General features: G+C 37.6%; 1 protein-coding gene across 9 annotated transcripts in view; it reads right to left on the reverse strand.

Moving 5' to 3' along the window:
* Nucleotides 1-12,500, reverse strand: part of LOC138018364 (histamine H2 receptor-like) — a 46,272-nt gene that overhangs the window by 5,840 nt on the left and 27,932 nt on the right. For 7 of the 9 annotated variants that reach the window (XM_068864981.1, XM_068864977.1, XM_068864978.1 and 4 more), the window contains one exon: nt 1-625. This exon is cut by the window's left edge and continues 1,135 nt beyond it. The exons of the other annotated variants lie outside the window; for them this stretch is intronic. In XM_068864981.1, coding sequence (XP_068721082.1) covers nt 513-625 — 113 coding nt within the window. In that variant the 3' untranslated portion in view covers nt 1-512. The remainder of the gene's footprint in view (nt 626-12,500) is intronic. 9 annotated transcript variants of the gene reach the window in all.

Below are 12,500 nucleotides of genomic sequence, written 5' to 3' on the forward strand. Positions count from 1 at the left end.
GCAAATGCATACAACAAGGAGAACTAGCAAATAGTATGCCACATACAGAGCGGAATCCATTACTATAACGATATTCCCGAGATTTTGAGAATGCATTTTGATTAACGTGATTTGAAGAGCTTCTCTGATAATGGCTATCAGCCAAATGATGGCTATAGTGACGTAGTAGACTCGTCTGTTCATGAATAGATGCCTGGAAGGACGGTATGTGGCGTGCACGCGCTCCAACGAGATGACAGCAAGATTTGCAAGCGAAGCAAAGGAGAAGATATGGAGAAATACAAATTTGATCAGATCAGCCCAAGAACTGACATCCATGGTGTACTCCCAGGAATCACAATATTCTCCGATTCGTTCAATCTGAAGGGAACCTGAAATAACCCCCACCAAGAAATCAGTCAAGGTAAGATTTTGAATAAGAATGTAAGTGCCTCGGCGCTGCATCTGGCGCTGTGTCATGAATACAGCCATGGTGATAAGATTGAGGACCACTATGGCTACGCATTCAGATATTAGCACAACCATCCACGGAATGCAATCTGATGAGGCGAGGAGTGAAGACACTTCGGTTTTGTTGGTCGCATTTCTGTTGTCACTGCCAGACATAGTTCTTTACTGAAACCACCTGAAATAAGAAGCAAAGTTATATTTTTCAGACAGAAGAGCTCTGTCCCACATGCAAAACTATTTTCGACAAAGCTAGTTGAGTACAGATCTCGCTTAGTGCATTGCTGTCAAGTGGCACTTTGATATTTGGGTAGGTTGCTTTTCAGACTTAGAAATCTTATTCCTTTAAATATCGATTGACGTGAAGGGCCCCGAAATCTTTGTTAAAAAAGAAAGAAAAAGGTCTTAAGATGTAAGGTCAATTTGTGTTTATACCGGACCTGTGTAGGTTTAAAGTTATTTCCACGCAACAAGGGAATATGTGATTTATTTGCCGAGGAAGCAACCGAGGTCAATGAATCCTAGATTGCCTTATTTTAACCAGTTCATTTTTTTACATGAGTGCAATAATCAACTATGAGTAACATAATGAGATGTTTGGGACTTTTTCACTTATTCCATTATATGACTAATATAAGAGAGTTTTCAGTTTTTGTTTTCAAGGTCCTAAATTCTTTAATTCCCAAATCTTTGTAATTTAACAAGCAATAAGTATATCGTCTCCTCCCTGCTAGCAGAGCTATGATTTCTTTTGCGTTCACTGGGCTGACAAGTTCGGGAAAAGAAACTTCTGCCATGGGTTGAAACTCACTGTGATCCAACCGTCGTCCACAACCTTGGACGACACTCTTCAAAACGCATGCTCCAAAATATGTTTGCTGTCTGTGACTTGAGCCCGCCATGTCCCACGTGTTCATATACAGCAATTCCCCTGCTGTTTAGCGAGCCCACGCAAAATGAAGTATCACGCGTGAGAATTCGGTCGCGAACTTGAAGTTACCGCCGCGCATGCCCAACACAGTGAGTTTCGACCCATGGCAGAGGTCTCTTTTCCCGTACAACGCAAAAAAAGTGATCTCTGCTAGCATGGAATATTGCCTCTTTCACGTCTTGGGTAAATGTATTTGACAAAAAAAAAAAAATTTATTGCAATCTTATCATACTATAATTCTAGATCTATTGCATTTCTAGTGTGTCTCTAAATTTTTACATTGTTATACTCTCAAACAACAACTACAACAACAGTAACAAAGTACAGCAACACTCTGATCTCATATTCATCCATATTCGAGAGTAAAAAGACAGTTTTAAATTTATGCAAAATGGTCAACGAGGAAGAAAAAAAGGAAATTTCAGAAAGTGATACATAATATTATTAAAGGATGTCTAGGAACACTGACTCGTTATCAAAGCTGAAAGGCTGACAATTGAGGATTTTTACCTTTTGAAGACAATTACCATGAATAATTTCACATGTGAAATTACAATATTGCACAATTTGTTTCACTCGGAGTAATTCTATTGTGTAGAGCTGCTATCCTAGCATAACGCATTTGTCACTGAAATCGAGGAATTAAAAAATGTTTAAGAAAGCTCCACATGGCTGCAAGGAAACAAGACGGGTCATTTTACAACAAACCAACACACACTTCAATTAGAGCCGCCATTTCATGTGGATCCTTTACCAACTGCACTTTCAATTTCTATTTCAAAGGAACCTCTAAAACTTTGATCGAACGGTGAAAATGTATACCATTTGATTAGCTATTAATAACATGGGTCACAATTTACGTTCATAAGACGCCATTTGGCACTGCAGAAAAAGTTGCCATGAGCTTTCGACCAATTTTTTGGAAAGTCTTAATCTTAGGATAATATTTAGATTTAGCCAAGCCTAAAACCGGAGCTCCCTGGTTATTTAATCTTACTGCCTGTATGGTTAATGAAAATAAAAAGTTTCGAATTGTTCGCGTTTTGATGTTTCCGGTTGCTGCTTTAATAATTAAATCATTTTCTTTGCTTTCTTCTATAAAAAAAATTAATTGCCTAACTAGTGAACTCCAAGGTAAATTTTACGCGAAACACCGATATCGCACGAATCACAAAGCAATGAGTGTGACATCGGTTTTTCGAATGAAATTTACTTTTGAATTCACCAGTTTAGCAATGATTTTTTGTTGAACCGCATGAGTTTTAGAAGAAAACAAGACGCCTTCAAGGGCGTATCCGTGGAATGCGCAAACAGTTAACACAAATTGTCCAGTGACAGTCAACGTCAAGTACAGGTAAACTTTGGAAAATGGCGAGAGACTACCAGAAAGATAAATCTGTAATATAACTTGAAGTTGTTTGTTGTAAAAACTCATTATCAATGTTGCTAAATTTGCAAATGCAAACAACGAAGCCCTATAAGCAGTTATCAGGATACAGGATTTTTTATTACTGGGTTGCCAGTATGGCAAACCCAGTCGGGGTTTTCGTTTAGCTTGTTTGTTTTCTTTTTTTTTTCTTTTTTTTTCCGTGTCGGTAAAAGTCTTGCCTGTTACTTCCCTGCTAGTGGTGTCTTTGTGCATAGAGCCTTCTGAGCGTATTTTCTTAGGATCGAGAGGGTAGTGGGAAATGCGTAGATTTCTCTGGTGGACACAGTAGAACGATTAACTTAACCGGGCAATGGAGAAAGTCATGTAACGCGAATGGCGTGGATCTTTGAACAAAATACCCTTATGAGGGTATCTTTGAACAATATACCCTTATGAAGCTCAATAATGGCAAGTCAATTGGATATACAGGCGGTGGAATCTTAAAAGCGACGAGTAATGGACTTCGACAATAATCTATCGCCCGTCGAGCCGAAATCAAAGTGAGCTGTATTTCAAATATTACCAAGTGTGCTGTTATATCGAACACTGAAACCAAATGGTAAATTCTCTGGTAACTTACGGGTTCAACAAAGACAGAGAACGAATCGAACACCTAACGGGGATCTGTGATCAACTCTGCACAGTCTTCAGGAAAAACATAATTGGAAATGTGACAGCCAAGAATTATTTGAAAGAAAGCTTGTCGTCTATTTTGTCCCTCATTATTCAAGGAAAGGTTCTTCATGGAAACCGTTTGATCTTGAAATTTAGTTTGTTGCAATATTGCGCATATTTCACACGATTGAGTTTCTTCTCTTCACGCACGTAATGAAATAGAAGGGGCTTTTGTCTCTCATAGCAAATATGTTGTTTGTTTCAAAAAATTGTTCGCTGGAAAAGGTGGCCTTTATGAATTCATCATGTTTTATGATATGCAAGCTTAACTGGATAGTTTTTATTGCAAAACAAAAAGCATTTTCTTGTTATTTAAGGAGAAGGTTCTTCACGAAACCTGAAGTACATGGTATTAAATTTGACACGATTGAGTTTCTTGTCTTCACGCACGCAATGAAATACGAAGAGGTTTCGCCTCTAAGAGCAAATATGTTGTTTGTTTCAATATATTTTTCGCTGGAAAAGGATTCTGTGGTATTTTCTGCCTTTGTGAATTATAATATCATGTTGTGTATTGAATTTTAGAGCTCAAGGTTGAAATGTGATATGGGAGAATTTTTTTAGTATTGTTCTGTAAGCAGGAATGGTTTACAGGCCTGTTGGAAGCGTGCTTGAGTTTCAACAAAATGAGCCCCAAAATCAGTGAAAAATTGTGACGCAGATAAATAATAAAATAGTTGCTATTTCCAAAATGATGGAATTACCTGGTAATAAATAACGTCGTACGCGTCTTGGAGAGTAAATTTTGACTTTATCAACCTAAAGAGTTGAGCGATTGTGATCTGTTTTGACTTCGCTCATTTCATTGTCAAACTTGATAACACTTGACAGAAAAAGAAACTTACAAAAACCCGGTATCTTGCCATCATTTGACACAGATGCTTCACTGTTTGGCGAGTAAATATGCCGCGGTAACTTAATCACGGCGCCCGCTCAATTCCGGCCATGTCACTTTCGATTTTGCGATTTATTTCAACGTAGCAAAAATCTCCCAGAATGTTTGTCGCTGATCGTACTTTTTATATTCTATATTCACGGTTCAAAATTAATGTTTTCATGTCGTAAATATTTTATTCTCGATCGACCGTCCCGGAAACTTCCTTCTGCTCTTTCTAAAAACTGTGTATCAATAGTTATTTACTTTTGCATCAGTATTTGTTTTGCATAAAGCAAGCTAACAAAATCTGTACCTTGCTGAGTTCGCATTTGTTTATAGCGTTAAAAGTATTTTCGGTCCGATGCTTCCGTTTTATGAGGGGGTATATTGCTTTGGTCTCCCATCCAAACACTAACCCCGCTGTAGAGGGCTTAACTTCAACTAATTTTGGTATTACAAAGCTGTCAGATGCTCAGAGGGCACGCTTAAACTTGTGGTGAAAAGAAGTTGTGAGGGAACTCACTAACATGTCAGCCCACAAGCCAATGTTTCTCGCTTCCCTTTTATTTGTTATTCTTCAGAGACTGGAATGCTGTAGTTCAATACCACACAATTCAGTGCCCTTCTGATTTTCTGTAACACGTACCACAGGCAACCCAGTGTATGCTTCACGGAAGCATCTCGTTTATTTATTTTTTTGGAAGGAGACTTTATTCAAATCCTACAGGTTTACTTGCTTCCTTAACTCCGTTCATCCAAAAATTACAAGATCAGCCCTAAATCACCCGAAAAGCTTATTACAAATCAATAACTTATCATCCTGGGCCAGTTGTTGAAAGACCGAGTTTTAAAACGAGTTTTATTCTCTAATCCTAAATGCTGTTCAAGGCTGATATTCGGTAAAACTTTACATTAGAAGAAGTCAATCTTGAAAAACAAAAATAAGCAAAGGAAACTGTCACCAAAAGGTTTAAAACATGAAACAAAAGTATACGCTAATCCTGGATTAAAGTAATCGGCTTTCGAACAACCGGGCCCTGTATTCGAAGTCCGGTTCCATAATCCTGGTTTAGTTCGTTGCAAACTGTTTAAAGAAGAGAAGACAACATCTGTACTCTATTTCTTTCAATGCTCAAAAATCTGAAATTCCTTAATTGCGTGTTCTGTAGTCCAGTCCAAGGTTCTAATTTTACACTTCCATAATCTTGATTTCAGTATTAGAGTAACTTGGTACCAAAAGCTCCACAATAACTTGAAATCTCGTTAATAAAAAAGCATAAACAAATATTGACGCAAAAGTAAAGAAATATTAATATGCAGTTTTTAAGGAGAGCAGAAGGAACTTTTAGGAAGTATCGATCGGGAATTAAACAATTTGCCATCAGCGAAAACATTTCGGGTGGTTTTTTTAACGTTCAATCAGATTTTAATTTTTCTATCGTACTTTTGGTCGTACAAGTACAATCGCAAAAACGAAAGCGGCCGCCTGTGATCAAGTTACCTTGCGTGTTTAATACTGACACCTCCCGAAACAAATGATGCGTCTGTGACAAAACGCTGGCAAGATACCGGGTTTTTGTTAGTTTGCTTTTTTTTTCTTTCAAGTCTTATAAAGTTCGACAAGATATATGTGCGAATTTAACAGAAAGATCCGCAATTGTTGATGCTAGCCCAAATGTCAGCTGAAGTTAAGCTCCCCCGAATAAGGTTAGTACTTGGATGGGGGACAGCAGCGAATGTCTCCGTGACGGCGATAGCTAATTCGTTTTTTTGAACTTGACTTCATTTTTTATCTTGTTTGGCCTTTGAAAGCTATTTTCTTATTTTCTTTCTACGTCAAAACAGCGAACAAACTGGTTCCCAAGAAATATTGGAGAATTCGTTCTATGCAAAATAATGTTCACAGTGGAACACACAAGTACGAAGCAAGATCTAGAAATAACGTAGAAAATTCTCCTTACCTTTAAAGCTTGCCTTTCTCAAAGAAAAAGCATCTGTCCACTTTATCGAATACCTTATTACACACTTTAATTTGGCGAATTTAGCGATTTTTCAAAATATCGCTAAATTAAAATGTACCAAAATTAAGTGTTGCTAAATTTAAATCGTCGCTAAAGTTAAGTGACTACAATGGAAAATTCCGCCATCTGGTCCGTTTCACACGATCACGCAATTTTACGGTGGATTATGACGTGTATCGGATGTCTACTGAATACATTTCTGCTTCACAACTGAATTGGATTCTTCGCTCGCATTAAATCTCGCTTTCCCATGTGGACTCGGCGGTTTCCACGTTTATAAAGAGCTTGGTAGTTTAATACTGAATCAACCGTGGCGGGCGGAAAGATCCCCAAATAAATGTTTGGTTTCATCTAGATAACGAAACTGTGTCATGGTGGCCGAGTGGTCTAACGCGCTCGCAGGTAATCGGGAAGGTTGGGGAAGTATATGAGTTCTCCTCGGGGCAGGGAAGTCTGGAAATACTGGAGGGAATAAAAGTGATTTCACCCGATCGGACATTACTTCAATATCCGTGGGGTATGCACATTTGTGACTACCAACAAAAAAAAGACACCAGACCGGTTTTAGCACACCCTCCGTGAGTGAATGGAAGTAGTCTAAAAGGAAAAACTCCATTTCAGAGATAACTGTCAATACCAAGCAAAGGAATCAAGCCAAAATTAGAAACCACAAAAAACTTTCACAGTTTAAGATCAGCTAGACCCTCCGTGAGGGTACACGGGGTTGCCTGTGGTACGTGCACTGTTCCAGACAATTTTTTTCAAGTTGGGGGGTCATTAAGACCATTTAAGGGGTCACCCAGAAGTAATACCAGCAGAGGCCCTTTGGCTCACAGGTCCTCACACGTTCGTACGACGAAACAGATCTGTCCTTGCGTAATATGTAGCTCTAACAGTGCAGGATATTGGTTTAGTATTGTCTATCATTGTAGTACCATGGTAGAAGTCTTGGGTAAATAGCCTGAGAAGACATGTGGTTACTAGCAAAGTACTGAATCCAGAAAGATTGAAGAAAATAAATGGGAAGTGAGAAACCTTGGCTTCTGGGCTGACATGTTGATAATCTTCATTTCACCACAAGTTTAAGCGTGCCCTCTGAGCATCTGACAGCTTTGTAATACTACACTTTACTAAAGTTATCCCTATTCGGCGGGGTTAGAGTCTGATGGGTGACCAAAAACATATACCCCTTCGTAAAACAGAAGCATTGCACAGAAAATACTCTTAACGCTAACAAATGCGAACTCAGTAAGATACAGATTTTGTTAGCTTGCTTTATGCAAAAACAAATATTGATGCAAAAGTAAATTGATACACAGTTTTTAGAAAGGGCAGAAGGAAGTTTCCAGGACGGTCGCTCGAGAATAACATATTTACGAAATGAAAACAACATTAATTTTGAACCGTGAATATAGAATATAAACAGTTACGATTAGCGACAAACATTTTGGGAGATTTTTGCTACGTTCAATTTTGTTATTGTACGTTTTGGCTGCACAAATAAATCGCAAAATCGAAAGTCATATCGCCGGAGTTCAGCGGGCGCCGTGATTAAGTTAGCGCGGCATGTTTACTTGCCAAACAGTGAAACATCTGTGTCAAATGATGGCAAGATACCGGGTTTTCGTAAGTATCTTTTTCTGTCTAGTGTTATAAAGTTTGACAATAAATGACCGAATTCAAAACAAAGATCACAATCGCCCACCATTGTTACTCTCCAAGACGAGGTTATTTATCACCAGGTAACTGCATCATTTTGGAAATAGCAGCTACTTTATTATTCACCGGCGTCACAATTTTTTGCTGATTTTGGGGCTCATTTTGTTGAAACTCAAGCACGCTTCCAACAGACCTGTTTATTTTCATGAAAGCTTTCCTGCTTACAAAGCGACACTAAAAATATTCTCCCGTATCACGTTTCAACCTTAAGCTCGAAAATTCAATACACAACATGATATTATAATTCACAAAGGCAGAAAATATCACAGAATCCTTTTCCAGCGAAACATTTTATTGAAACAAACAACATAAGATGGTCTAAAACGCCATTCGCGTTGCAATGACTTTCGACGCCATTGCTGGTTAATGAGAATAACAAACTCACGAGGCAGAATGTATGATTTATATTTAATTACGTTAGCACAACAGAAAAACCTCATTTTGACCCGAAAATTCTTTACTATTGCCATATAAACTATCCACTTAAGCTCGCATATTATAAAACATGATGAATTCATAAAGGCCACCTTTTCCAGCGAACAATTTTTTTGAAACAAACAACATATTTGCTCCTAGAGGCGAAAACCTCTTCCTATTTCATTGCGTGCGTGAAGACAAGAAACTCAATCGTGCCAAATTACCATGTACTTCAGGTTCAAACCTTTCCTGAAGAACCTTTTCCTTGAATAACAAGAAAATGCTTTACTATTGCCATATAAACTATCCATCGCACATATCATAAAACATGATGAATTCATAAAGGCCACTTTTTCCAGCGAACAATTTTTTGAAACAAACATATTTGCTATTAGAGGCAAAAACCCCTTCCCATTTCATTACGTGCGTGAAGAGAAAAAACTCAATAGTGTCAAATATGCGCAATATTACAACAAACTAAAATTTCAGGATCAAAACCGTTTCCATGAAGAACCTTTTCCTTGAATGATGAAACACAAAATAGACGACAAGCTTTCTTTCAAATAATTCTTGGCTGTCACATTTCCATTTTTTTTTTTTACCTGAAGACTGTGCAGAGTTGATCACAGATCCACTTAAGGTGTTCGATTCGTTCTCTCTCTTTGTTGAACCCATAAGTTACCAGAGAATTTTCCATTTGGTTTCAGTGTTCTACATAACAGCACACTTGGCAAAATCTTAGAAATGCAGCTCACTTTGATTTCGGCGCGACGGGCGACAGATTGTTGTCGAAGTCCACTACTCGTCGCCTTTAAGATTCCACCGCCTGTCTTGTTCAGTATCCAAATGACTTGCCATTACTGAGCTTCATAAGGGTATATTTTGTTCAAAGATCCACTAAAACGCCATTCGCGTTACATGACTTTCGACGCCATTGCCGGTTAAGTTAATCATTCTACTGTGTCCACCAGAGAAATCTACGCATTTCCACTACCCTCTCTATCCTGAGAAAATACGTGCAGAAGGCTCTATGCACAAAGATAGCACTTAGCAGGGGAGTGACAGGCAAGACTTTTACCGACACGGAAAAAAAAAAGAAAAAAAAAGAAAAATAATAAAACAAACAAATCCCACCCACTTTCCGACTGGGGCAACCCAGTAACAAGACGCTCCATAAAAGCGTACACTGGGTTGCCTGTGGTAAGTGTTACACAAAAACAGAAGGCACTGAATTGGGTGTTATAGTGAACTGTAGGGTTCCAGTTATTTTTTTCAGGTGGGGGGTCATTAAGACCATGAGGGTAACCCACATGTCGCGTGTCGCGCCAGCAGAGGCCCTTTGGCTCACACGATCATAGCTTTAACTGTTTTGTAATATCCTGTCCCATTTTGAGGTCTTTTAGCTGTTTAATCTTTGGTAATAAACTCACTTTAAAGATAACAAAACACGCTCTTGAGTAAAATTCACTCGTTTCTTCTCAGATAAAGGGAAAAAAATAACAGTTTTCATATATAGCTCTGAATCGAATTCTCATGGAAAGATTAATGACAATCGATCGTAAAAAGACGAAGATTTCTGTAGTCTCTGACTTAAATGATGTTTTGTCAAAAGGAAGAAATTGATCACGTGTTAGGTAACCATAAAGGTGCACGTGATCACCTTGTGTCAACTGAATGAACTACGGGAAAGCATGTTAATCGTTCGTCGTTTTCAGAGTAAAACAACGTCTTTGGTTTTTTAATTTTGTTGTAATATTTAACTGAATATTTACATTTCATCTGTCGGGTCAGGAAGCCCTCTTTGTCGGGCTCCTGTGGACGTATCTATTTTGACTTCAGGGTGAAGTATTTACACAATCGCGAGGTTGAGCGGCCATGTAATTGAAAATCTAAAACATCTATGAGATACAAAAACAGACTTGCGAATTTTCGCAAATCATATTGCTGACAAGCACAAAAGCAGAAGAAATGGTTAATAAATATGAAGTTTGTTACTATCTGAATGTTTTTGGGTTAGAGTAAAGGGATATATTGTCACGCAACAGATGTAATTTCATGACACTCAAAATTCGCAAAAAGCGTGAGTTTCATGTAAACAATCATAGCACTAGCAAGTCGTAGCAATAAATATTGTTAGCTTCCCAAATAAATTTCATCTACAATGACAAAATCATTTGTCAGAGAAATAAAATTCCTGTCTCCTCGCGTATCACATTTCAAAGCACCTATGCAAATTTGTTAACTCATTTTCACTGCTATTCCCGCGATTTTTTCCTTCTTTCAAATACATTGTATTAGCAAAAATATTATTTCTCGTCAAGCGTTGCATCTTTTATGTTCAAATAACCGCTAAAAATAAAGATTTTTAACGATCTATCCGTAGATATTTTTTCATAATTTAATATTATCTGCCAAAATTTGAACAACAGTCAAATCACAAAAATAGCAAGGCACGCAACAAATTTAGTCGCATTTACCTCTTCGTCGAATTCTAATGCTTAACACAGGAATTCTTAGTTATTGTGAAAAATCTTTCTATAATTCATAAGCAATCATCTTTTCAAATTTCAGAGAAATCGACCGGTCCGCGAACATTTAACGAGTTTTTTTCAATGGGATGTCAAAAGGCCAAGTGGATGTTATGCATAATAGGGGAAGTTCGGGCGATCAAGTTGCGCGTGTGATCCGTTATAAATATTTTTTTCACAAAATGTTCCCGAATCGTCAAGTATCATCACAGAAGACAAGAACATCATTCTAAAAGCTTATTCTACGCAAAAGGTAGGTTTTGGAGGTAATTTTGAGAGTGGAAATCAAGTTTACGCCGCATGGTATATTTATATTTAATATCATGAGTGACAAATTACTCCTTAATTTAGATGCGAAATTTCAGCGTTAATTTATAATTTCACATGTGAAATTACAAAATTGCCATGGTAACATCTCTTGTATCTCGATCAGAGCCAAGATGGCGTCTAGATTTAAGACAGTGACCATTGAAGAAGTTACGAAATTAAAAGAAGCCGCAGAAAATTCAAATACGTGAAAGAGCACAATTAACTGGGTGAGAGTTTTTGAGAAGTGGTGTGACGAAAATTGCCTTGAGAAAAACCTGGAGATGATTCTTCCCGAGCAGTTGGATAAAGTACTCGATCGATTTTACAGTTACGGTTGTGAGCGTAATTTGTCACCCACGACATTAAAAGGTAATCAAATGGTTTTCTCGTGAAATTAGGAAATACTTTCACTTGCGTTTTGTCAAAATTCTGATAATTTCCCTCGCCTAAAGGCTCGGGAAATTATCAGAACTTTGACAAAACGCGCGTAAAATTATTTCCTAATTTCACTCGTCGCCATTTGATTACACATACTAATTAAGTTAACACAACAGAAAGACGATTACCTTATTTTGACACGAAAATGCTTTACTATTGCCATAAAAACTATCCAGTTAAGCTCGCATATTACACAACATGATGCATTCATAAAGGCCACCTTTACCAGCGAAATTTTTTTTGAAACAAACAACATATTTGCTCTGAGAGGCAAAAAACCCTTCCTACTTCATTACGTGCGTGAAGAAACTCAATCGTGTTAAATTACACTCCGTGTCAAAAACGCAACAAAATAAATTTCGCACCAGGGGTTAGCATCAAACCCTTTACTGAAAAGCCCTTTACTTGAATTATCAAGCAAAATATGGGCAACAAGCTTTCTTTCAAATAATTTTTGACTAACAAGAATTAGTGAAATTTCCAATTGTTACCAGAAGACTGTGCAGAATTGAGTACAAACAAATAAGCCAGACAACAGGGATCACAGAATGATCCAAGTTTTTGAATTCCTTCTTTGTCTTTGTTGATTTCTGTGTTGTACAAAACACCACACTTGTACAATATTAGAACTACAGCTCACTTTGATTACGGCTCGACGGGCGACAGATTGTATAGTATAGTTAGGTATAGTATAATTTAGTATAGTTTA

The sequence above is a fragment of the Montipora capricornis genome, chromosome 10 (assembly GCF_036669925.1).
Source record: "Montipora capricornis isolate CH-2021 chromosome 10, ASM3666992v2, whole genome shotgun sequence".
NCBI classification, from domain to species: domain Eukaryota; kingdom Metazoa; phylum Cnidaria; class Anthozoa; order Scleractinia; family Acroporidae; genus Montipora; species Montipora capricornis.